The 23067-nt window shown below is 40.8% G+C and overlaps 1 protein-coding gene across 4 annotated transcripts in view; it reads right to left on the minus strand.

Moving 5' to 3' along the window:
- Positions 1–2269: 2269 nt before the first annotated feature.
- AAGAB (alpha and gamma adaptin binding protein) overlaps positions 2270–23067 on the minus strand; it is a 74499-nt gene continuing 53701 nt past the window's right edge. The window contains exons 6-10 of one of the 4 annotated variants that reach the window (XM_070796951.1): positions 11257–11339; positions 10350–10443; positions 5110–5214; positions 4601–4723; positions 2270–4004 (exon numbers count right to left, since the gene is read on the minus strand). In XM_070796951.1, the coding sequence (XP_070653052.1) occupies positions 3961–4004; positions 4601–4723; positions 5110–5214; positions 10350–10443; positions 11257–11339 (449 nt within the window). In that variant the 3' untranslated portion in view covers positions 2270–3960. Of the gene's footprint in view, positions 4005–4600; positions 4724–5109; positions 5215–8677; positions 9345–10349; positions 10447–11256; positions 11340–23067 lie in introns of those variants that run through there. The other 3 variants (XM_070796952.1, XM_070796950.1, XR_011568731.1) reach the window with 3 other exon arrangements.

A 23067-nucleotide genomic window follows, 5' to 3' on the forward strand; every position in this document is an offset into this window, starting at 1 on the left:
AGGGTCCCAGGCAGGGCTGGCTGCACTGAGGCCTCCTTTCAGCTCTCACCAGGATAAAGGAACAGGTTGCAGTTGCTCGTCCTTAACATCAGGTCTGAGGCCTTCTAAAGCCATTAATGACTTCTTGAGACTTTCCTGGAGCAAGAGGATTGATGCAGACCATATCTTTGGGCTTTAGAAGAAGAGACTCATCTCTCCTAAATTATGCTGCTCTTTCCACAAAGCTCCTACCTCAGGCCTCATTCAGCCCATACTTTGTACCATCAAAGCCACCTGGTCAATGACAGAAAAGGGAGAGGCAAGGGGAGGCCACATGCTTCACAGGAGAGAACCCGGGAGGCTTTCTGTGGCCCAGGTATTCTTCCCAGATTTGCAGCTGTGAGGCTCAACTATTTAAGCCTATGAACACACACACATATGAAAAAGGAGCTTAGAGGAAAAAGAAATTTTTTTCTTCCCAAACCTGTTTTCCAAAGATGCAGTTAGTTATAACCATTAAGTCCTGTTTTTGAATCAATACTTTTCCAACAGGAAACACAGTAGAAGAGCATGTATTTAAGAACCGGACCAGGGCTCATCAGTGTTCCAACAAAAAGATCACACTGTTGCTGTTACCTCTTCAATTCTTCATTCTGCAAATCAGAGACACCTCAGAATCAAGAAAGACACTTCCTACACTAGAAGAACTGTAACACACACTTAACCCTGAACAAAGACACCCAGATTAAGAGCAAGACTGGTGATGTTAATCACAGGCATAAAATATAACGTAGAATATTTCTAAGACCCCTTCTGCAAGAGCTCACATTCTAAAGGTGCAAGGATAAATCACTAATCTAAACCCCAAGTGGAATCTAAATCAAAACTAGAACTTTGTCCTGCACGGTCAGCATGATGCTTTCAGGAACACAAATTATGGGCAAGTTAATTGTTAGGGTGTTGTTTTTAAACCAATCCTGCACTAAGGGATGCAGGATTACACCTGACCTGATTTTTCACACTTTCTCTGCCTACAGTCCTCTATAAGATGGGTATTTGATGATAGAAGGCTGTAGCTAAATTGTCTCGTCTGTTTTAAAAGGTTTTTTTTTTTTTGGTGGCGAGGCGGGGAGGGTGGTGAAGGGCGACTCTTAACTCATCCAGCATTCCCTGGCACGGTCTCCATCAATCAGAACGTTCAATGAATCAAACTTCTGACCACACTGGACAGATGTTGGCTAAATTTAGCTTTGCATCAGCAAACACTCCAGCTCAGAATAGCTCAGGGAGCTCTCATCTTACCCTTAGACAGTGATTCTTCTAAGACTGTTTTTCCATGGCAGGCCAAGGCAGGGCAAGGGGCACTCCACGTGCTCTCTTAATGTCCATTGTTAAGAGACTGGCCCAAGGTTGAGAGAATCTGATGGGCCACAGCAAAACCATTTATCCCCAGCTCTCCATGGCGGGAACACGAAGTTAGTTGTAGATCACATTTCCTGTGTCACAAGCAGTTTGCAGCAATGGCCTGACATGCTCTATGGTCCTTGAACCACATCCCGTATTACTCAGCCATCTAAGTCTAGCTTCCCTGAATCTCTTGCTTCTCTGAACTAGATGTGGCCAAGTTCTATAAAAAGACAGCAAGCAGACGTGGTTCTGTCAATCTTCTCATATTCTGGCAGGATAACATATTTTAAAATTATAAAAATATCTATGTCTTCATCACTCTAAAATTATTACATAATATACGATTTTCTCAGGAAAAAAAAAGTTTATTTTTGTCTCTCCCAACACTCATGGACCTTAAAACTTTGCAATCATAGCCATCAAAATATCAAATGAAAATCCAAACCAAACTTAAGGGCCCAGTTTGTGCCAGACGCTGGGTTACACAAATAGAAAAATGTTTAAGGGGGAAAAAAGTCAAGGCTCTTGTTTTAAATCCCAGATGGACAGTCCATAATAACTTGCAGTGGCATGTACATAGGTCACTTCGGATAGTCTGAAATTTCTATTGCACTATTGGCTCATGATCACACTTCTTAAAAGGGCCTTTAGTAGTTACTACTGTATACTTTAATCTCACATGTCACCCAGGAGGGGCCAATACCTAGATAGCTGAGACCCTGAAAGCATGGTATTATACACATGAAGGGTAGATTTAAAACAGTGAGTTCGACCAACAGATTATTGCTGTTTATGCCTAATCCAATGAAGGAAGGCTCCCCCCTACCCTGCCCACATCCTCTACTAAAAAACAACAAAATCATAAAAATATACATAAGCAGGCTTTATAAATAAACCACATTTTAATACCTGGCTTTGTTTAATCCACAAGATCAAGTTCACAGCTTTTTATAGTCTGTTTTTCCAAACCACGTGACCTAATGTGTTCTCTGAAACCTTTCATATTTTAAGAAAAACTTGTTTCGCCTTTCATTTTGCAATCCCAGAACTGACTTTCCTTACGTTCCCCATCAATGGCCAATGCAGTCACCTCAAAGAAACAGTGGTGGAATGGTGGTAAACTACAGTCTCAAAGACCCTCAGAATAGTTAAAGAAAAAGAAAAAAGTTATCAAGGAAGACAGCTTCCAGTGTTCCCTGGAATGGCTCTCCCTGAACATCCACTCACTGAAACCTTCCATCCTGTGGCCGCTCTGGCCAGGACCCTGGAGCACTCCGTTCCTTCTGCCATCTGTAGCAGGTTCTGCAGGGCTGAAAAGGTGTTGCACAGCCAGGTCTGAAATTCGTTTCTACTGGTGACCTATGGGGTTCACACTCACACCAGGCCAGCAGCAGTTCTTAGCCCATGTGCCCTGAGCCAGCTGAGAGCCATGGCAGACTGAAGGCTCATGACATGCATTACGCAGTCCCTAAACGAACAGAAATAAGGATTTCATTTGCTATATTTCCCACTCTTCTGGGAACTTTCCCCCTTAGAGGTCAGTTTCCCTGGAGCCTAACTCCTCAGCTCTGGAAGTAACACAGGTACTGAGGGATTCATTGCTTAACATTTCGCGTGCTTTCTCACCAAGTCCCACTTAAGTGTCACTAGTTTGGCAGTGATCTCTGAGTTCAGAGAGAGAAGAGGAAGCTCCCCTTGTTCTGAGGGTATCAACTGTGACAACACATCTCTGCCATCTCAAGTGGCAAACTCTAAGAAAGAACAGTTTCTACGTGGTAATACTAATGCAAAAATCTCAGGCTAGGACCATACTGATTCAATGGCTTATACAGGGAATTCCTTCTCTTACCCATGCCCCACCCCCACCCCCATGCCCGCCCACAACTTGGTAGAGAAGGGTTTATTTTTATCCCCACCAGAGTAGAAAACCTTTGCATCATTTATTATAGTCTAAAAATTCACACTGGTTTCTCAATACTTTCTACCAGGAGGTCAGATACTGTATTTCAAATGAAATACTCAGATGCTTTTTTTTAGCTAGAGACTAAACCGAAGGCCAGTGGCTGACCTATAATCTGTGCTGCAGCACAGATTAAATCTGCAGTTTCTTCCTTTCCTCCCACCAAAAGCATCAAACCTTGAGCAGCAAGCTCCTTGAAAGAGAAAACCAGAAAACTCTTGATCTTCAGTGATCAACATGAACACAGGGAATGCTCCTCAAAAGACTGACCAGGAAAGCTTGGTGGTGGTTTTTCTTCTTTAACTTGGGCAAGTCACACAGGCCTTTGAGGCTCACCCCACTCCCGTTCCTACAACAAAAAATGTTATTTGAAAACTTCTCACTCCCTTACAATATACTGAGGGAGAAGAGATTTCTGCTTTACCCTCTACTAAAAACTAAAATTAACGGGACCCTATAAATAAGTCAGGCAGCCAACATGATGCTGGTAAGCTCAGCAAAAGATGATGGGGTTGAGGAGAGAAGAATCTCAGTGAGAGAGCGCTAGGGTCCTAGTTAGGCAAGTCCTAGCATGAATAGTTTAGTGCTCTTCATCAGATGAAAGGCCTTCAATCTCATCTCTGTCTCCCCCAATTGCCATCCAGAAGGCTTTGGCCACCTGTGGAGAGAAGCAAGCAACAGAGTTTAGGCAACACCTAATATTCAGCTCGTTTCAGGTCACACACAGAAATGATTAAGACTTAAAATTCTATACCTTGCCCTTCAGTGCTCTGACACATCTATCAAAACCCCTGAACACCCTGATCCAGGACTTCTACTCCTAGACTTTATACTGAGGATATTATCAGAACTGTATACATAGGTGACGTATAAGGATATGAACAACTTCACTACAGAAAAAATAGGGCGCATGACTGAAATGTCCAATGGGGAAGTGGATAAGTAAGTTATGACACAGTCATACAATAGAATACATAAACCATATACATTTCTTGCCAACCCAAACAAAATAACTAAGAGTTTTCCAGCCTAACAGCTAGGAAGGCAAACATTCTGAGCCTCAATGTTCCACATCACTCAACACACACTGGAAAACCCTGGCTTGATGGCAGCAACTACATATTCAAATAACTGTAAGTGAATATCCAACAGAAAGTTCACAGTAAGACACTTTAGAAGTAAACAAGTGTGACATGTAATTCTTACAGCACTGGACCTGCAGTAGGTAAGCAAATACCTGACTGATTTTCTCACCTTTTCTGCATGCATCTTTCTTTGCTCGTGAGGAAGCGTCGCAGCCTTGTCTAGGGGGAAAATATATCTTAAGAAATTCATCTAATCGCACAGGAGAATCTGGAGCGCATAGATGTTCTAACACTAGAAGATGGGAGATGGGTTGCAAAAACACATGTTTATGGTGGAGTCATTACAGCTGTTAGATAGTTTAAGTCTTCCAAATCTTCCAGATGGGAATGATGTGAGTAAATTGCTAGGGATCTTACTGATTCCATGTTAATGAGACAGACTGAAAGAAACAGACAGGCAAGAGAAGAAGGGAAAGGAAAAAGAAAAAGAATGAAAAAAGGGGAGAATTTTCCTAAAGAAATTTTTACCAACAGAGGATGGCACAATCCCACAGTATCTACATTTCTCAGATGAGCCCAAAGCATGGAATGCTATTAGCAGTTACAAAGTAAAATCCTACTAGATAAAACAGAGGGGCATCACTATGGAAACCTGTAAGACCCAATGGATCCAATTACCTTTCATTTCTTTTAACTTTGAAAACAGTCTTTCAAAATTCTCCAAATCTCCTCCGCCTGTAGTGAGACTGGCAAGTTCTTGAATGTCCAGGTCTAACATGGGATCTGCAATGAGGATTTGCACACAGTATTTAAGTATGCACTAAATACACAGAATCCTAAAGCAATCAATCTGGCTTGGATGCAAGTTACCACTGAACGAGGGCCCAGCATGGGCCAGCTGTACAGCTCCTGGTGCTGTATCCTGCTTGGCTGCTAGGGGGCCCTCACAAGTGAACAGGGACTCATTTTATCCTTGAAATAACTGCAATGAGGCAAAGAATTCTGTTTCTACCTTTCTTAAGAAAACTAGAGCACAAGGAGAAGTGATCTTACTCTGGGTCACTGCTAGTAAGTGTGACCTTCGCGTCAGATTTATGCATGTACGTATGCTCAGTCCTGACTCTTAGCGACCCTATGGACTGCAGCCTGCCAGGCTCCTCTGTCCATGGGATTTTCCAGGCAAGAGTACTGGAGTGGGTTGCCATTTTCTCTTCCAGGGGATCTTCCCAACCTAAGGATCAAACCCGCATCTCCTGCAGCTCCTGCACTGGCAGGCAGATTCTTTACCAGTGAGCCACCTGGGAAGCCAGGACTCACTTACGTGTTTCCAATTTCTAAAGCCCACACCCTGTACTAAGATATGCAGATTCAATAAATGCTTGAAATTTATACCATACTTTACTGGACAACAACTATTTTCACATCTGTTACTGACAACCATATAAGGTGGTTAGGACAGATACCACTGTCCACAATTTACACATGAATCAACCTGGGTTTAAAAATGAACTCTTCTACAATTAGAGCTATTCAAAGGCAGAGCCAATCTAAATTCCTATTTTCTTACCACAAATCCTTTACTATTTCTGCTTCAGCATGTGGTTTCTTTATCAAACTTTGTTTTTAGTCAGAATTTTCACTCAGCCTCCACTCCAGGCTGGCCACTTGTAGGATGTCTTCCCTGACCATCCCAACTCACACGTCTCCTTCCTTAAGATTCATTCCACAATTGGTGTTCACAGAGCTGTCTTGGCACTGACACACACTACTCTGTATTCTCACATCTGTCCACCACTTCTGTAATATATACCAAGGTAAGAGAGAAAGACAGCTTTGTCTCCACTGCTGAGTGCTTTAACTGACACAATTCCATTTCATTTTTCCAACAGCATTGTGAGAAAGATTTCTTACCCTTACCTTATAGAAGGGGAAACTAAGGCCCTATGGAAACTAAGGAAAGCTAAATAACTTACTCAAGGTCATTTCACTACTAGTGGCAGAGTCATGATTCAAACCTAGTTGTCCAGGACTCCAAGTCCATGACTTTACCCATTACATTACAAGGCCTGTCTCTGCATTTTTTAGACTATAACCTCCTTGAAGACAAGGATGATAACATAATTCTTTGCATCTACTACAATGCTATAACAGATTATTTGATGTTAAAGATATTTTGGTTAATAAATTTGTTTTCGTTCAATGGGTATGTCATGGTGGCAGTTGCTATACAGGGCTAGGGACAAAAAATTTGTGATTTATCTGTATACATGTTAATTGAACTATGGATATGGTAAAATCACTTCATGCTCAAATATAGGTTTGGAAGAGGAGCTTAGATGGAACATTGAGGAATGGAGATATTTAAAGGCTGGGTAAAGGAGAGTACTCTTCCAAAGGAAGAGAAGGAATCATCAGAGAGGTAGGAAAAAGACCAGGAGATGTGTTGGTTGAGTGAAGAGAAGCTAATGCTTCAGAAAGGGATTGATTCATAACACCAAATGCTGCCAAGAGGTCAAGATGGGGACAGGAGGACATCAATTAGATTGAGTGGCACAGAAGTTGTTGGTGAGCTATTTTAGCGGAAAATGGGAACAAGAGCTAGATGAGAATCAGTTGAGGAATGGAAATAAGTAAAGAGAGGAGGAAGATGTGGGGTAGGGAAAGTGTTTTACTTTCGCCAGTTTGGTTTTTCCTTTTTTAACGAAATCTGAAATAGTTTTACTCTTACAAAAAAAGTTGCAAAAATAGTATAGAGCATTCCAATATGCCGTTTTCCCACCTTCCCTTAGTGGTAACATCTTACGTAACTAAGGTACAAGTATAAACATCAAGAAGTTAATAATGGAACCGTGCTATTATTAACTACATTCTTCATTCACCCTTTATCAGTTTTTCCACTAATATCTTTTTTCTGTTTCAGGATTCAATTCAGGATTCTACACAGAACTAAGCTGTCAAATCTGCTTAGTCTTCTCCCATTTGTGACAGTTCCTAAGTCTTTGTCTTTCATGATTTTGACACTTCTGAAGAGTACTGGCCAGTTATTTTGTGTAATGCCCCTTAATCTGGGTTTGTCTGATGTTTTCCCACGACTGAGGTTATGGACCTTTGGCGGGAATACATACCACAGGCGTGAGTACCCTTTCAGTGCATCATATTGAGAGGAGATATCAACATGCCATTACTGGTGACGTAACCTTCATCCCTTAAAGGGGTACTGACCAGGTTTTTCTAGGATAAAATTACTATTCTCCCTTTGTAATAAGTAATTTGGAAAAGATATTTTTTGACTATGGAAATGTGTTTCTTCTCAAATGTTCATCTACTAATTTCACCATCAGTGGATCTTGCCTGCAACGGCTATTACTGCAGAGTGTGGCTAAGGATGGTTTTCTATTTCCCTCATAATGTCTACATTTATTGACTGGAATTCCTCTAGGAGGAGGAGCAGCCCTTTCTTTTCCAGGTATGTATTTATTCAATTATTTATTTAAATTAGTATGGATTCATGGATATACATTTTATTTTATAGATTACTACCTAATACTAATGTTAATTTATGTTACTTGTCAAAATCTTCCAGCGTTAGCCATTGGAAATGCTTTCAAGTTGGTTCCTGTGACCTTTCAACATGCCCTCATACTTTTTTGAGCACTTCCTTACTTTCTGGCTTCCCACATAGCTCAGTTGGTAAAGAATCCACCTGCAATGCAGGAGATCCTGGTTTGATTCCTGGGTTGGGAAGATCTGCTAGAGAAGGGATAGGCTAACCACTCCAGAATTCTAGGGCTTCCCTTGTGGCTCAGCTGGTAAAGAATCTGCCTGAAATGGGGGAAACCTGGGTTCGATCCTTGGGTTGGGAAGATCCCCTGGAGAAAAGAAAGGCTACCTACTCCAGTATTCTGGCCTGGAGAATTCCATGGACTGTATAGTCCATGGGGATGTGAAGAGTGGGACACGACTGAGCGACTTTCACTTTCACTTTACTATCTGGCCCCACGAGATGCTTCAGGTTCATCCTTCAGTTTTCCTGCCCCAGCCCTGAATCACACACTTCTCCAAGTAGCCCTGGTATCTTTTCTTGGAGAATGGTATTTAGAAACCAAGATCTAAGTGTTAAGTGTCTCCACCACTATTAGAGTATTATTGCTTCTAGACCCTCCTAGTGGACTGAGCTAGGAAATGTGTGTGTGTGTGTGTGTGTGTGTGTGTGTGTGTGTGTGTGTGTGTACTTACACATGCATACCTGAGTGTGTGCTGTCACTTCAGTTGTGTCCGACACTTTGTGACGCTATGGACTGCAGTCAGCCGGGCTCCTCTGTCCTTGGGATTTCCCAGGCAAGAATACTGGAGTGGGCTGCCGTTCCCTTCTCCAGGGGATCTTCCTGACCCAGGGACAGAACTCAGATGTCGTATGTCTCCTGCTTTGGCAAGAAAGTTCTTCCCCACTACTGCCAGCTGGGAAGCCCACACAGGCACACACATCTATACTTATCTCTCCACTGCTCAAACTATATTTTAACAAACTAAGAGTTCATACTGATACCTTCAATTCTAGTTCAGTACCAAAGGATTCAACCCAGCCTTCACCTTTCCTTAACTTCTCTGACAGTGAGAAACCTAGCTCTCTTTCTCTAGGCTATATTTTCTTATTCTTTCAACCATAATATATGTAAAATATATTTACTTTCAGAATTTCAAAACCCAGATCCCTGTAAGAATCACATTTATTAAGCAGAGTGTAGGATTTCTGTTCAGTTCTTTTTGTTTCTGGCTCACGGCATCCAGTCAGGACACCATTTCCCCAAGTTCTGTAGGTTCGTTCTTATCCTCCCATCTTCTTCAGTGTGGTCACTGGTTTGCTCTCATGGCAGAGACTTCAGTAGGTTTCAAAGCCAATGTGAAGGGTTCAACTGAGAGGACAAGATTGAATAAACTGGAGAGAAATGAAGTTATACACAATTTTTTCTTCTTAATATGTTTCTATAACCAATTAGTTGAGTTTTCTTTATGGATTATTTTACAAACAAAAAAAAAAATTTTTAAGACTTATTATTGCACATGGGCCCTCCGTGGCATTAAAAGTAGTAGTGATGTGAGTAGTTTCCCAACAAAAGAACATTTATAGTTATTGTCAACTAAGCGCCCTGGCCTTCTAGCTTTTTGGACAGCAAACTGTATTTCAGTTTCAGCTCCAACACTTTCTTGTTCGATGCCCTTGGACAAGTTATTAAACTGCTCTGGGCTGCACCTTCATCTTTGTAAAACAACTTCTCTGCCAAACTTCATTACCAAATGAGAATGTGGACATAAAAGAACTTTAAAAGGATATGAGAGGGCTTATAAAACTATATTCTTCTTGTTAACAATTCTGACTACTGTAAAATACCATGAAAAAATGGTGGATTATGGAGATATAAAGCTGTTTCACCACCTGGTTCTACCTACTTTGACCAAGATAATCTTAATCAAGATCCTGCTGAGAGGACCAGTGGTGCCCACAGATTTGTACTGTGATCTATTTGCTCTCCCTGCTTTTTCTGCAGCCGCCCACAAGGCTCACATTCATTTGGGGGTCACTACTGATGTCCTTGGACTTCCCTGTGGCTCAGTGGTAAAGGATCCACTGCAGGGACAAAGGTTCGATCCCTAGGTGCAGAAGATCCCCTGGAGAAGGAAATGGCAACCCACTCCAATACTCTTACCTGGGAAATCCCATGGGCAAAGGAGCCTGGCGGGTTACAGTCCACTGGGTCACAAAAGAGTCGGACACGACTTAGCAACTAAACAATAACCATGATCAATGTCCTTCCCTCATTCTCGTTTAAAGGCAATTTGCCTTTGGATGATTTATGCCCCAATGCATGGGCTTTGGCAAGTTCCACAGAGCTGTCACTTGGCAGCCACACAGCACTTACCCACAATGCTATCGACCTGCACGTCTGCTGTGTTAGAAGCAGCCCCTCGATGATCCAAGAGGGATTCGGTCCTCTCTGCTGCTGGCACACAGGGCTGCTGTGGAGAAACACAGACGGGTCACAACCTAATAGGAGGCTGCTTCCGAACTAACTCCAAAACAGCTCACAGTTCCACTCACTGCTCAGCTTTAGAGAAGCAGTAACAGGAGCTAGACATGAGGAGGGATGGAAGAAGGATCAAGGTCACATTATTTAAAAAAAGGCCAGAGATTTACTAACTTGGGGCTGTTTTTCCTCAGGGATAGAAAAGTGTTATGATTTTGCCTTTGACTATTAAAAACATATTGTTTGTTTTGTTTCAAATCATGTTTTATTCAAAACCTGAAAATGTATACAATCCTATCACAAAACAGCTCAGAGATGGAAGAAGGAGGTCCTGGGCAGACAACGTGGCACTATATAATGTGCTCACTATTCCAGCATGCCGACCAAGGCAGACACGGACCAAAGTCCTTGAGGACAGAGGGCTGAAGTCAGCCTGTTAAACCCATTAAGGACAAGGACCTTCCTCAGACTGTAGAGCACACAGGAAGTACTGAAAAGAACCATTAATTTTATTTTATATTTGAAGATCTGGGGGGAAACTTCAGCCTCAAGGAAATTCTAGCATGTTTTTAAAAGCACTCTAGCAAAAACACACGGAACAGCCCAAATTGTAAACATTTTGAGAGGGCTTACTGCTTTAATACCAATCTAGCCTGCTCTTAACAGGCAGCAGGCTCCTTGTATCTATTCCTGATATTCTCTACCACTTCTTAAGTGGAAAGGAAAAAACGATGAATGGTGTAGAGATTCATAGAGTAGAAAGAAAAGCCAAAGGAGAGAAAGATCCAGGAAAAATCTTTACCTCTGAGTGGCAGCTCTCTGCTGATCCAATGCTATGGCTTGCTCCAGTCAATGAGCTGAGAAGGTTAAGGCCTTGGTTCCTCTCTGAAGAGAAAAAGTACAATCAGTGAAATGTTTTATTTACATTTAAAGCTGTTAAAATGACTGTGATGATGATATAATAGCTACTTCCTCGTTATAAAAGTTTTACCTATAAAAAATTAATTACAAAACCCTCTAAATTCTGAATAACTTTGAAATCAAGGTATATTAGTCCAGATCAAATATATGGCTGCTGCTGCATTGCTTTAGTCGTGTCTGACTCTGTGCGACCCCATAGACGGCAGCCCACCAGGCTTCCCGTCCCTGGGACAAATATATGGCAGGGCCATTATAACAAAGGCTGCTCAGTAGTTCTGTTTACAAAGATTAACAGCACTGATGTTTTAATAGCTACTGTTCCAAATAGGAAAAGGAGTACATCAAGGCTGTATATGGTCACCCTGCTTATTTAACTTATATGCAGAGTACATCATGAGAAACGCTGGGCTGGAAGAAGCACAAGCTGGAATCAAGATTGCTGGGAGAAATATCAATAACCTCAGATATGCAGATGACACCACCCTTATGGGCAGAAAGTGAAGAGGAACTCAAAAGCCTCTTGATGAAAGTGAAAGAGGAGAGTGAAAAAGTTGGCTTAAAGCTCAACATTAAGAAAACGAAGATCATGGCATCTGGTCCCATCACTTCATGGGAAATAGATGGGGAAACAGTGGAAACACTGTCAGACTATTTTTTTGGGCTCCAAAATCACTACAGATGGTGACTGCAGCCATGAAATTAAAAGATGCTTACTCCTTGGAAGAAAAGTTATGACCAACCTAGATAGCATATTCAAAAGCAGAGACATTACTTTGCCAACAAAGGTCCTTCTAGTCAAGGCTATGGTTTTTCCAGTGGTCATGTATGGATGTGAGAGTTGGACTGTGAAGAAAGCTGAGTGCCGAAGAATTGATGCTTTTGAACTGTGGTGTTGGAGAAGACTCTTGAGAGTCCCTTGGACTGCAAGGAGATCCAACCAGTCCATTCTAAAAGAAATCAGTCCTGGGTGTTCTTTGGAAGGAATGATGCTAAAGCTGAAACTTCAGTACTTTGGCCACCTCATGCGAAGAGTTGACTTCTTGGAAGAGACTCTGATGCTGGGAGGGATTGGGTGCAGGAGGAAAAGGGGACGACAGAGGATGAGATGGCTGGATGGCATCACCGACTCAATGGACGTGAGTTTGAGTGAACTCTGGGAGATGGTGATGGACAGGGAGGCCTGGCGTGCTGCAATTCATGGGGTCGCAAAGAGTCGGACACGACTGAATGACTGAACTGAACTGATGAACTAATATTTCAGTGTCTAAACAATTAAAAAACATTAAAAAGAATCAATGTCAAGGAATCATTACCAGACGAAAATGAACATTCATGCTTTCTTGAAATTAAGCTCTGTTTAATTCAGTTAAGGTTCCCAATACTTTCAGTATTTGTATTTATTAAGTAGCGTTAGTCACTCAGTGGTGTCTGACTCTTTGCGACCCCATGGACTGTAGCCCACTAGGCTCCTCTGTCCACGGAATTCTCCAGGAAAGAAGACTGGAGAGGATAGCCATTCTCCTCTCCAGAGGATCTTCCCGACCCAGAGATCAAACCAGCATCATCTCCTGCATTGGCAGGCATGTTCTTTATCACTGAGCCATCAGGGAAGCCCAGGAATATCCTTAGGATCAGGAAAACTGGAGGGAAAGCCAAACAACAATAAAAAGCCCCCCAAACAAAAAACCACTGCCTGAGAGCAGAATGTGAAACCCATAATTTAAGAGGCTAGCAGCACAGAAGTCACAGAACTGCTCTCTCAAAAAGATAATTTCCTCCTACTTCACTTTTCCTCTCCCTGTGGCTTCCCTGGCTCCATTCTCATCTCTCTTCAAACAACCTACAAACTTCCAAGGTCTTCTTCCCTACTGGGTGAAACTGTCATAAGTCACACAGAGTGCCACAGAAAGATCAGCACTTGCAGTCTACTCGTCCCCCTTTTCACTTGGGGAGGTCTGCCTTGGAAACTGGGATGAGGCCCAACTGGGGCACATGGAGTCTAGACCTGCAGCTTTTTCCAGGCTGAACTCTTACCACGTGGGCAGTCACCTACTTACTGCAGGCAGTTATCTACCCGAGTCAGCACCCATGCTTTAAGGCTACAAAGGCACTAGGCGGTACCAAGTGTCTGCTGCTGCCCTGCCGCCTTCCCTGCTCCACAACCAAAGGTGCACATGTACTCCTGGAGCCCCCCTCACCCCTCAGCCAAACTGCCCACTCAGTGAGGAATTCTCCAGGCCCAATGCTTGGGTATGCCCCATCCAAGGACCAGACACTAAGGTTTCATCAAGGCAGGCCATGGAGGCTCAGAGGCTGAGAAAAGCAGATCCGTGTGATGTCCCACACTGATGGTTTCACAGAGCCTGGAGGTGTTTGTTCAAACATCAACATAATTCTTTTTTGTGGCCAATGTGCTATAGACTCTAAAGCAGTTGAAAGTAGTTATGTACTACTCAGGGATTTTACATGTCATGAGGATACATGAGAGTTCTAAAAAAATACTTCAGGCTCTTTGCACAAAAGGCATTATCTGAGTAACAGAGTACTGATGTAAGGGAGCCGTCACTTCCATTACCGGAAATCACTTGGACTCTGGGTAATTTTCAAATCAGTACACAATTCTCTCCATATTCCAATTCCACGGTTTATGTTTTTCCTTTGTTGGGCATTACCTAAACTTGGCAGGCCAAACTGCAACCCATGAAGAATAATGCAATACAATGTCAGTTTAGACATGCTATTTAGACCCAAACGGTCTATTTAAAATCCCTCATTCTTTACAGTGGCTGCCTCCAAGGAAGGGATCTGGGATGGACAGGAGAGCAAGGGAGTTGGCCTCATCACTGCATACTATAAACCTCTGTGTACCTTTTAATGTTTGTTCCATATTCATGTGTTTGCCTATTTAAAGATAAAACTTTTTTTTTCTATTTTTTAAATTATTATTATTATTTTTTACTTTACAATAGTGTATTGGTTTTGCCATACATCAACATGCATCCGGCACGGGTGTACACATGTTCCCCATCATGAACCCCCCTCCCACCTCCCTCCCCATACCATCCCTCTGGGTCATCCCAGTGCACCAGCCCCAAGCTTCCTGTATCGAACCTGGACTGGCGATTCATTTCTTATATGATATTATACATGTTTTAATGCCATTCTCCCAAATCATCCCCCCGTTCTCTCTCCCACAGAGTCCAAAAGACTGTTCTATACATCTGTGTCTCTTTTGCTGTCTCGTATACAGGGCTGTCGTTACCATCTTTCTAAATCCCATATATATGCGTTAGTATACTGTATTGGTGTTTTTCTTTCTGGCTTACTTCTCTCTGTATAATAGGCTCCAGTTTCATCCACCTCATTAGAACTGATTCAACTATATTCTTTTTAATGGTTGAATAATATTCCATTGTGTATATGTACCACAGCTTTCTTATCTATTCATCTGCTGATGGACATCTAGGTTGCTTCCATGTCCTGGCTATTATAAACAGTGCTGCGATGTACACTGGGGTACACGTGTCTCTTTCAATTCTGGTTTCCTCAGTGTGTATGCCCAGCAGTGGGATTGCTGGGTTGTATGGCAGTTCTATTTCCAGTTTTTTAAGGAATCTCCATACTGTTCTCCATAGTGGCTGTACTAGTTTGCATTCCCACCAACAGTGTAAGAGGGTTCCCTTTTCTCCACACCCTCTCCAGCATTTATTGCTTGTAGACTTTTGGATCGCAGCCATTCTGACTGGTGTGAAATGGTACCTCATTGTGGTTTTGATTTGCATTTCTCTGATAATGAGTGATGTTGAGCATCTTTTCATGTGTTTGTTAGCCATCTGTACGTCTTCTTTGGAGAAATGTCTATTTAGTTCTTTGGCCCATTTTTTGATTGGGTCGTTTATTTTTCTGGAATTGAGCTGCAGGAGTTGCTTGTATATTTTTGAGATTAATTCTTTGTCAGTTGCTTCATTTGCTATTATTTTCTTCCATTCTGAGGGCTGTCTTTTCACCTTGCTTATAGTTTCTTTTGTTGTGCAGAAGCTTTTAATTTTAATTAGATCCCATTTGTTTATTTTTGCTTTTATTTCCAATATTCTGGGAGGTGGGTCATAGAGGATCCTGCAGTGATGTATGTTGGAGAGTGTTTTGCCTATGTTCTCCTCTAAGAATTTAATAGTTTCTGGTCTTATGTTTAGATCTTTAATCCATTTTGAGTTTATTTTTGTGTATGGTGTTAGAAAGTGTTCTAGTTTCATTCTTTTACAAGTGGTTGACCAGTTTTCCCAGCACCACTTGTTAAAGAGATTGTCTTTTCTCCATTGTATATCCTTGCCTCTTTTGTCAAAGATAAGGTGTCCATAGGTGCGTGGGTTTATCTCTGGGCTTTCTATTTTGTTCCATTGATCCATATTTCTGTCTTTGTGCCAGTACCATACTGTCTTGATGACTGTGGCTTTGTAGTAGAGCCTGAAGTCAGGCAGGTTGATTCCTCCAGTTCCATTCTTCTTTCTCAAGATTGTTTTGGCTATTCGAGGTTTTTTGTATTTCCATACAAATTGTGAAATTACTTGTTCTAGCTCTGAAAAATACTGTTGGTAGCTTGACAGGGATTGCACTGAATCTATAGATTGCTTTGGGTAGTATACTCATTTTCACTATATTGATTCTTCTGATCCATGAACATGGTATATTTCTCCAACTATTAGTGTCCTCTTTGATTTCTTTCATCAGTGTTTTATAGTTTTCTATATACAGGTCTTTAGTTTCTTTAGGTAGATATATTCCTAAGTATTTTATTCTTTTCGTTGCAATGGTGAACGGAATTGTTTTCTTAATTTCTCTATTTTCTCATTATTAGTGTATAGGAATGCAAGGGATTTCTGTGTGTTGATTTTATATTCTGCAACTTTACTATATTCATTGATTAGCTCTAGTAATTTTCTGGTGGAGTCTTTAGGGTTTTCTATGTAGAGGATCATGTCATCTGCAAACAGTGAGAGTTTTACTTCTTCTTTTCCAATTTGGATTCCTTTTATTTCTTTTTCTCCTCTGACTGCTGTGACCAAAACTTCCACAACTATGTTGAATAGTAGTGGTGAGAGTGGGCACCCTTGTGTTGTTCCTGACTTTAGAGGAAATGCTTTCAATTTTTCACCATTGAGGATAATGTTTGCTGTGGGTTTGTCATATATAGCTTTTATTATGTTGAGCTATGTTCCTTCTATTCCTGCTTTCTGGAGAGTTTTTATCATAAATGGATGTTGAATTTTATCATAAAGATAAAACTTTTAATGATTAAATGCTATGTGTGTTTAACCACCATCACAACAAAAAAACCCTGATTGTCTCATTCTAATAATGAATAAAATTATGAGAAGAGTCCAAATAGGTGGGAAGAAGTCAGGACTAGTGGTCAAATAGGCCTGACCTACCAGTGTGACCTTGGACAAGTCAATCATTCTGTGTCTCAATTTTCTGATCTGGTTTTTTTTTTTTTTTAAAAAGCATTGCTAGAATGGTTGTTATGGCCCTTTCTGCTCTAGAGGTTTGTGATTTTAAAAAGTAAAGTGGCATTCTTCAGCTTCTCTTGACAGTCAACTCTGAATTAAGTATTTTAAGTTACTTCATAGAAAAATAAGAACAAAAAATTCCAAAATCCTTTCAAGACCTATAGATGGTTATGAATTTATAATCAGGTTTCAGGCTAATGAAAGCTGGAAGAACTTTGGCTCAGTATTTTCTTATAAACAATGGAGAATTTGGCCAACTAACATGAGTTCACTATGTTCCACTGCTTATATTTTAAGGAAGTTAGAGACAAAAATTTTCACAATTAGAAAAGCACATTAATGTTGCTCAAAAAACCTGGATGTTTTAAACACCCATGGTTTTAAAGAAACTTTCCATTTTCCCCGAGTTCAATGTTTAGGAAAACTCTACCCATGTGCACCCACTGTAAAACTACTGTTCTAACAGGTAAGAATCACCTAAATCTTGTCTTGTTTGCCAGATTTTTCTCTCCAGGATTCAGGGCATGGAAATGTCATCCCTGTTAAGAATTTATTCTTTTAGCTGATAGCTGTTGAAACTGACTTTAGCATCTCTGGTTTTACTGACACTACAAAATACCAGACTAAGAAGGAATAAATTTGTCTACTCAATGGATTCTTCTGGAACTTCAGAGCTACAGAAAGGGGAAGTTGTTAAGTGATGTAAATTAAATTCTTCTAGAAGGAATAGTAAGTATACTAAACTCTGGTCTAAAAACACGAATTCAGTACTGATCATCTGCATAGAATTCCTCAAGGAAATGTGAGAAACAAAGCCACAGCATCTAGAATAAAGATGAGAAATGGAAAATTCAAGCCTTGTGGAAATATATGAAATTATTTGGATATCTCTTTATAAAGCTAAAGGAACACTGTTATTTATCTTCTTCTACAAATTTTTTCAAATTTTTTAAAATTTATTTATCTTTAATTGAAGGATAACTGCTTTACAGTATTGCGTTGGTTTCTGTCAAATATCAACATGAATCGAAGTTTTCTCTTTTTTTTTTTAAATAGAGTAAACTATAATTCATAGAGATTAGGTAACTTCTTCAAAGTCACACAACTAGAACCTGAACGTGAAATTCAGAACTCTTTGATTCTAATTAATCCCAATTCTAGGGCTTCCCTGGTGGCTCAGTGGAAGGCACAGTTCGATCCTTGATCCATGAAGATCCATATAAAGGGGAAGACTAAGCCCCTGCACCACAACTACTGAGCCTGTGCTCTGGAGCCCGGGGGGCTGCAACTACAGAGCCCACGTACCCCAACTAGTGAAAGCCTGTATGCCCTACACCCATTGCTCCACAACAAGAGAAGCCACCGCAATAAGAAGCCCATGCGCTGCAACTAGAGAGTAGCCCCTGCTCGCTGCAACTAAAGAAAGCCCACACAGCAACGAAGATCCAGCACAGCCAAACATAAATTAATAGAACATTTTAAAAAATCTCCATCCTAATTAATTTCCATTAAGCCCAAAGGTATCATATAAAGAGCAAAGAGACATTAAATGCTTAACATACAAATACTGAATATGACAATACAAACATTGAATACGATGACACAAACTTGGATCAAGTGTAAAAAGATATCCTTTTATTCACATATAGTTCTCTTTTGTCTGTAATCCTTTATTATATCCCTGGTTTAGGCTGATTTCAACTGAAATAAGATGAACAGCTGAGAACTGAATAATTAATTATACACCGCTTCAGTGTCTCTCACTAACATATCCTAGCCCAGCCCCTGTAACTCCTGGAGACACTGGTCACATAAAACCCGTGGCAAACAGGTGGTTAGCCCCAGGGTCCCTTCACTGTGCCTTCAAGGATATGTAGACAAGGGTTTCTCAAACTCACCACTTCTGACATTTGAGCATGTATGGGGGCGTCCTGTACATCCCCACCTATACTACCAAATACCTATGGCACTACCAGATGTCCCCAGGGTGGGGGCAAAACTACCTTGAATTAAGAACCACTGATATAAATCTAATTAGGACAGGAAATTTGGGCCTAAAATGCTCAGGTTTTAAGTCATTCTTGTAAGGATTTTTCAATGGAAAAGTAATAAAAGCACTTTGGCGTCAATCTTTATATCCTGTCAGCATCACAAACCACCTCTCCCTGCTCTGGGAAACTTCTCTAAATGGTTTCTGCTCCTCAGTCCCATCTGCCTTGTTGTCCTTACTGTCATAGCATAAACACCTACCTTGAGTCTACCTGCTGTTCTAAACTATATTAGAAACTCCGTGCAGACAGAGACAGGAGTTCAGGGTTCTTCCACCTTGCATAGCCCAAAGCACAGTGCTAAGCCTACAGGGGGGATGTGGAGAAACCCGCTGACAGCCTAACATGCTGTTAGACAGAGGCTGCAAGTATGACAGAAGGTTTTACTTCAGATTTATGTGTATTGCTCACAATATTTGAATTTCCATGACTGCACCCCCAAAATGTCTTAGATGATATGTTATATATTTTCTGTGTGCATATTTTAGCTTTTCTTCCTTTATTTTTTTGGCTGCATCACGTGGCATGTGGGATCTTAGTTCCTTGCTCAGGGATCAAACCTGCACCTCCTGCACTGGAAGCACAGTCTTAACCACTGGACCACCAGGGAAATCCCCAGCTTTTATTTCTTTAAAGCACCAATTATTTGGCATCATCTCGTTATACAAAGTTCAAGTTTTCCTGTATTTTAAGTCTTCTTTACATCCCCTTTCTCTCCCCACAAAGTATTTTTTTTTCTACCTGTGTGATAAGATGATCAAATTTACCATAACCACAACTAAGATATCTCAATTTATACAGAGACGAGGTATGTTTTTTAATAATTTTTTTAAACATACCATATTATTTGCATAAAAACTGTTATGCAAATACAGTACTTCATCCAAAATGATTTCCCTAGTATTAGGAAAGTAAGCGTATACTTTTATCTCACATTCCACTTCTGCTTTAAAAAATGGAAATGACATGTTCTTAAAATCACAAAAGAATCAGAATTGACTTATTCTCTTTTTCTAAACTACTGCTTAAAAAGGGTAAAATTATAAAGTATATTATTAAAGACAGCACATCTTCAGAAAAATAGGCTTAAGCACTAAATCTGGTTCCATCACCAGCTCCGAATTCAGAAAAGTCGATCTCTGACACTTGTGACACATGCTCACAAGTGAAGAACTGTCTCTGCCAAAACTTGAACATGTAATAAATGTGACCAGAAAATAACCACACTATATTTTTTTGCCTTTTTTCCTGATTGAAAATATGTTCTTTGTAGAAAATTTGTAAAATAGAGAAAAGCATAGGAAGAAAACTAAATAACCAAAGATGCCAGTTAACTTCAGCATATGCCCTCCTGTTCTTTTTTTCCTGTTTATGTATACACACAAATTCTTAATCAACCAAATTAAATATCAGAATGAGTACTGTTTTTTCCAAGGTTGTAAAGGAAAGCTTTAAACTAATTCCAAAAGTGGTTCTACCGTGAGTCCCTTCTCCAGAGCCTAAAGCACACTCTTGAAATTCCTCAACGGAAGGTTTAGAATCAAGTAGAAACAAAAAAATATTCAAAACCAAGTGTGGGGATGAATGAGAGCAAATGAAACAAACAAAAAGACGACTTTTCTTATGTGGCTCATAACCAGCTCTAAAAATAATTCCGAAGAATGACTATAAAAATGTTTTGCAAGGGGGCCACAGAAGGAGGCCTGCAGTGCCTTCACGGTGACTCATCTGAAGAGATTTCCCATCATTTATTTGCCTATGGACAATTTTGGGGGTGATTTTTTAAAAACAAAATCTCATTATTTTACTCATACATTTACTGCCTTCTATCTTCTCTAATTTGTCACAATTCTTCCTTCCCCTTTTGCTCTTACAACACAATCTTCTCCACCAAATTATGCATTCTACCTAAAAATCAATGTATTAATATAACACATTTTATTTTTGACCACAATATTCACAGTGAGAGTACTGACAGATTATTCAAATCATTTTTTTTTTTCAGTCCCACAATATTAGGTGCTGGAATAAAAAAAGAGGAACAACTCATCCTGTCTCAAGGAACTCAGTTTCATAGAATATTACGTCGATATAATTCTACTCTATCCTAGAGGTTAGGAAAGTGGAGTCCATGATGCCATTTTCCCAAAACCACCCAGGCAGAGACAGACCCCATTAGAATCCTCTTCATTAACCATTCTTCCATTCACTACTTTGATGTTATTTTGTTTTCTGTAACATTAAATTCAATTTTTTATTTAATCATCATTTTTTTCAACTTTTAGAAAAAAATTATATTAAAGGTACTAGCCGTCTGCTTTCTCAGGAGAGTAACCCAGGAATCGGGTAGCCAGAGAGACCTTATCTTTTGGTACTCCGTTATTGATACTGCTCTACATCAGCTGCAAAGGATGCCTTAAAAATGGACTGGGATTTCTGCCATGGTATCTTGTTACCAAGTACATTCTGGAGAACATACATTAATAGATGACCAATCTTTTCATTTATAATGGGAAAACACAGAAAACCATACGAAAGAATTGTTTCTAACATTAAAATTCCACTTAATCTTTACCTACTTGTATCACTGGATAGTCAATATTATAATAAACTGAAGGTAAATTTTCAGAGCTTCTGAAATCCAATCTCCACAATTACTGCTTACCACTGGGAGAGCACTGTTACAACCCTGTAGTATTTATTTAGTCTAATCCCTCCTTCACTGATTAGGAACAGTAAAAGATCACAGAATTTCCCCTCCTAGCCTATCCCTCAGTGGTAGTATTTGTAAAAAATAAAAACAAACAAACAAAAACCCACTGAACACCCAAGAGCCAACTAAATCCTCTGTGGTACCAGTGGTCAGGTGACAAAGCCTGCGAGTGGGGGGCAGGGGTTGGGGGTAACATTAACCTGACACTCGAACCAAGGACACTACACACAACGTGCATTCCTATGCAAAACAACAAGCGACAGCTTCACCTGAAGCAAAACACAGCTCATCAGGCCTCTACTGCTGCTGCTGCTAAGTCGCTTCAGTCGTGTCTGACTCTGTGCGACCCCATGGACTGCAGCCCACCAGGCTCCCCCGTCCCTGGGATTCTCCAGGCGAGAACACTGGAGTGGGTTGCCATTTCCTTCTCCTTTGCGTGAAAGTGAAAAGTGAAAGTGAAGTCACTCAGTCGTGTCCGACTCTTAGCGACCCCGTGGACTGCAGCCCACCAGGCTCCTCCGTCCATGGGATTTTCCAGGCAAGAGTACTAGAGTGGGGTGCCACTGCCTTCTCCGTAGGCCTCTACTAGCCATCTTCTTTTCCTGGATTTTAAAACCAAGTCTTAAGAGTAAATAATCTGCCTGTGATGCAGGAGACCCAGGTTCAATCCTTGGGTCAGGAAGATCCTCTGGAGAAGGAAATGGCAACCACTTCAGTATTCTTGCCTGGAGAATTCTATGGACAGAGGAGCCTGGTGGGCTATAGTCCATGGGGTTGCAGAGTCGGACATGACTGAGTGACTAACACTTCACGTTGCAAGACGCCTTGATCATCCAAAGATAACAAAGGTGTCTGTCACTAGGTCTCCTTGTACACCAGGCAAATGGAAAGTGAAGACAGCTACACCGGAGACCAAAAAGGGAGGTGGGAGTGAGGGGAATCAACTTTAAAAACCTGTCACATTTGGCATAAAGCACTGGCCCTCATCAGTTTCTCTTTCATAACAAGAGGACATTATCCAATTATAAAAAACCCCAAATGCTAAGTCTCCATAGCCACAAGCTGGCTCTCACAGGAGCTGAGGGTAACTCAAGTAGGCAGCCGAGATTTTATTGACATGCCTTTTCTTAAATCAATTTTCAGGTAGAGTAAATGGACGGGAAGACAGTACAGGGAAGATTATACAAGGTGAGCAAATTAATGTAGATACAGACATCTAAAAAACCCTACTGAGGTGTACAGGCATTTCTATCCATTTCATTTGCACACCATTTGAAGGCTTTAATGCATACAGTGGAAACTCTGACCTCTCTACAGTGAACACAGCGACATCTGGGAATTTCCTCCAAGGACAGCATATTAAAAAGCAGAAACATTATTTTGTCAACAAAGGTCTGTCTAGTCAAAGCTATGGTTTTTCCAGT

This window comes from Bos indicus, chromosome 10, assembly GCF_029378745.1.
Source record: "Bos indicus isolate NIAB-ARS_2022 breed Sahiwal x Tharparkar chromosome 10, NIAB-ARS_B.indTharparkar_mat_pri_1.0, whole genome shotgun sequence".
In the NCBI taxonomy this organism is placed as follows: Eukaryota; Metazoa; Chordata; class Mammalia; order Artiodactyla; family Bovidae; genus Bos; species Bos indicus.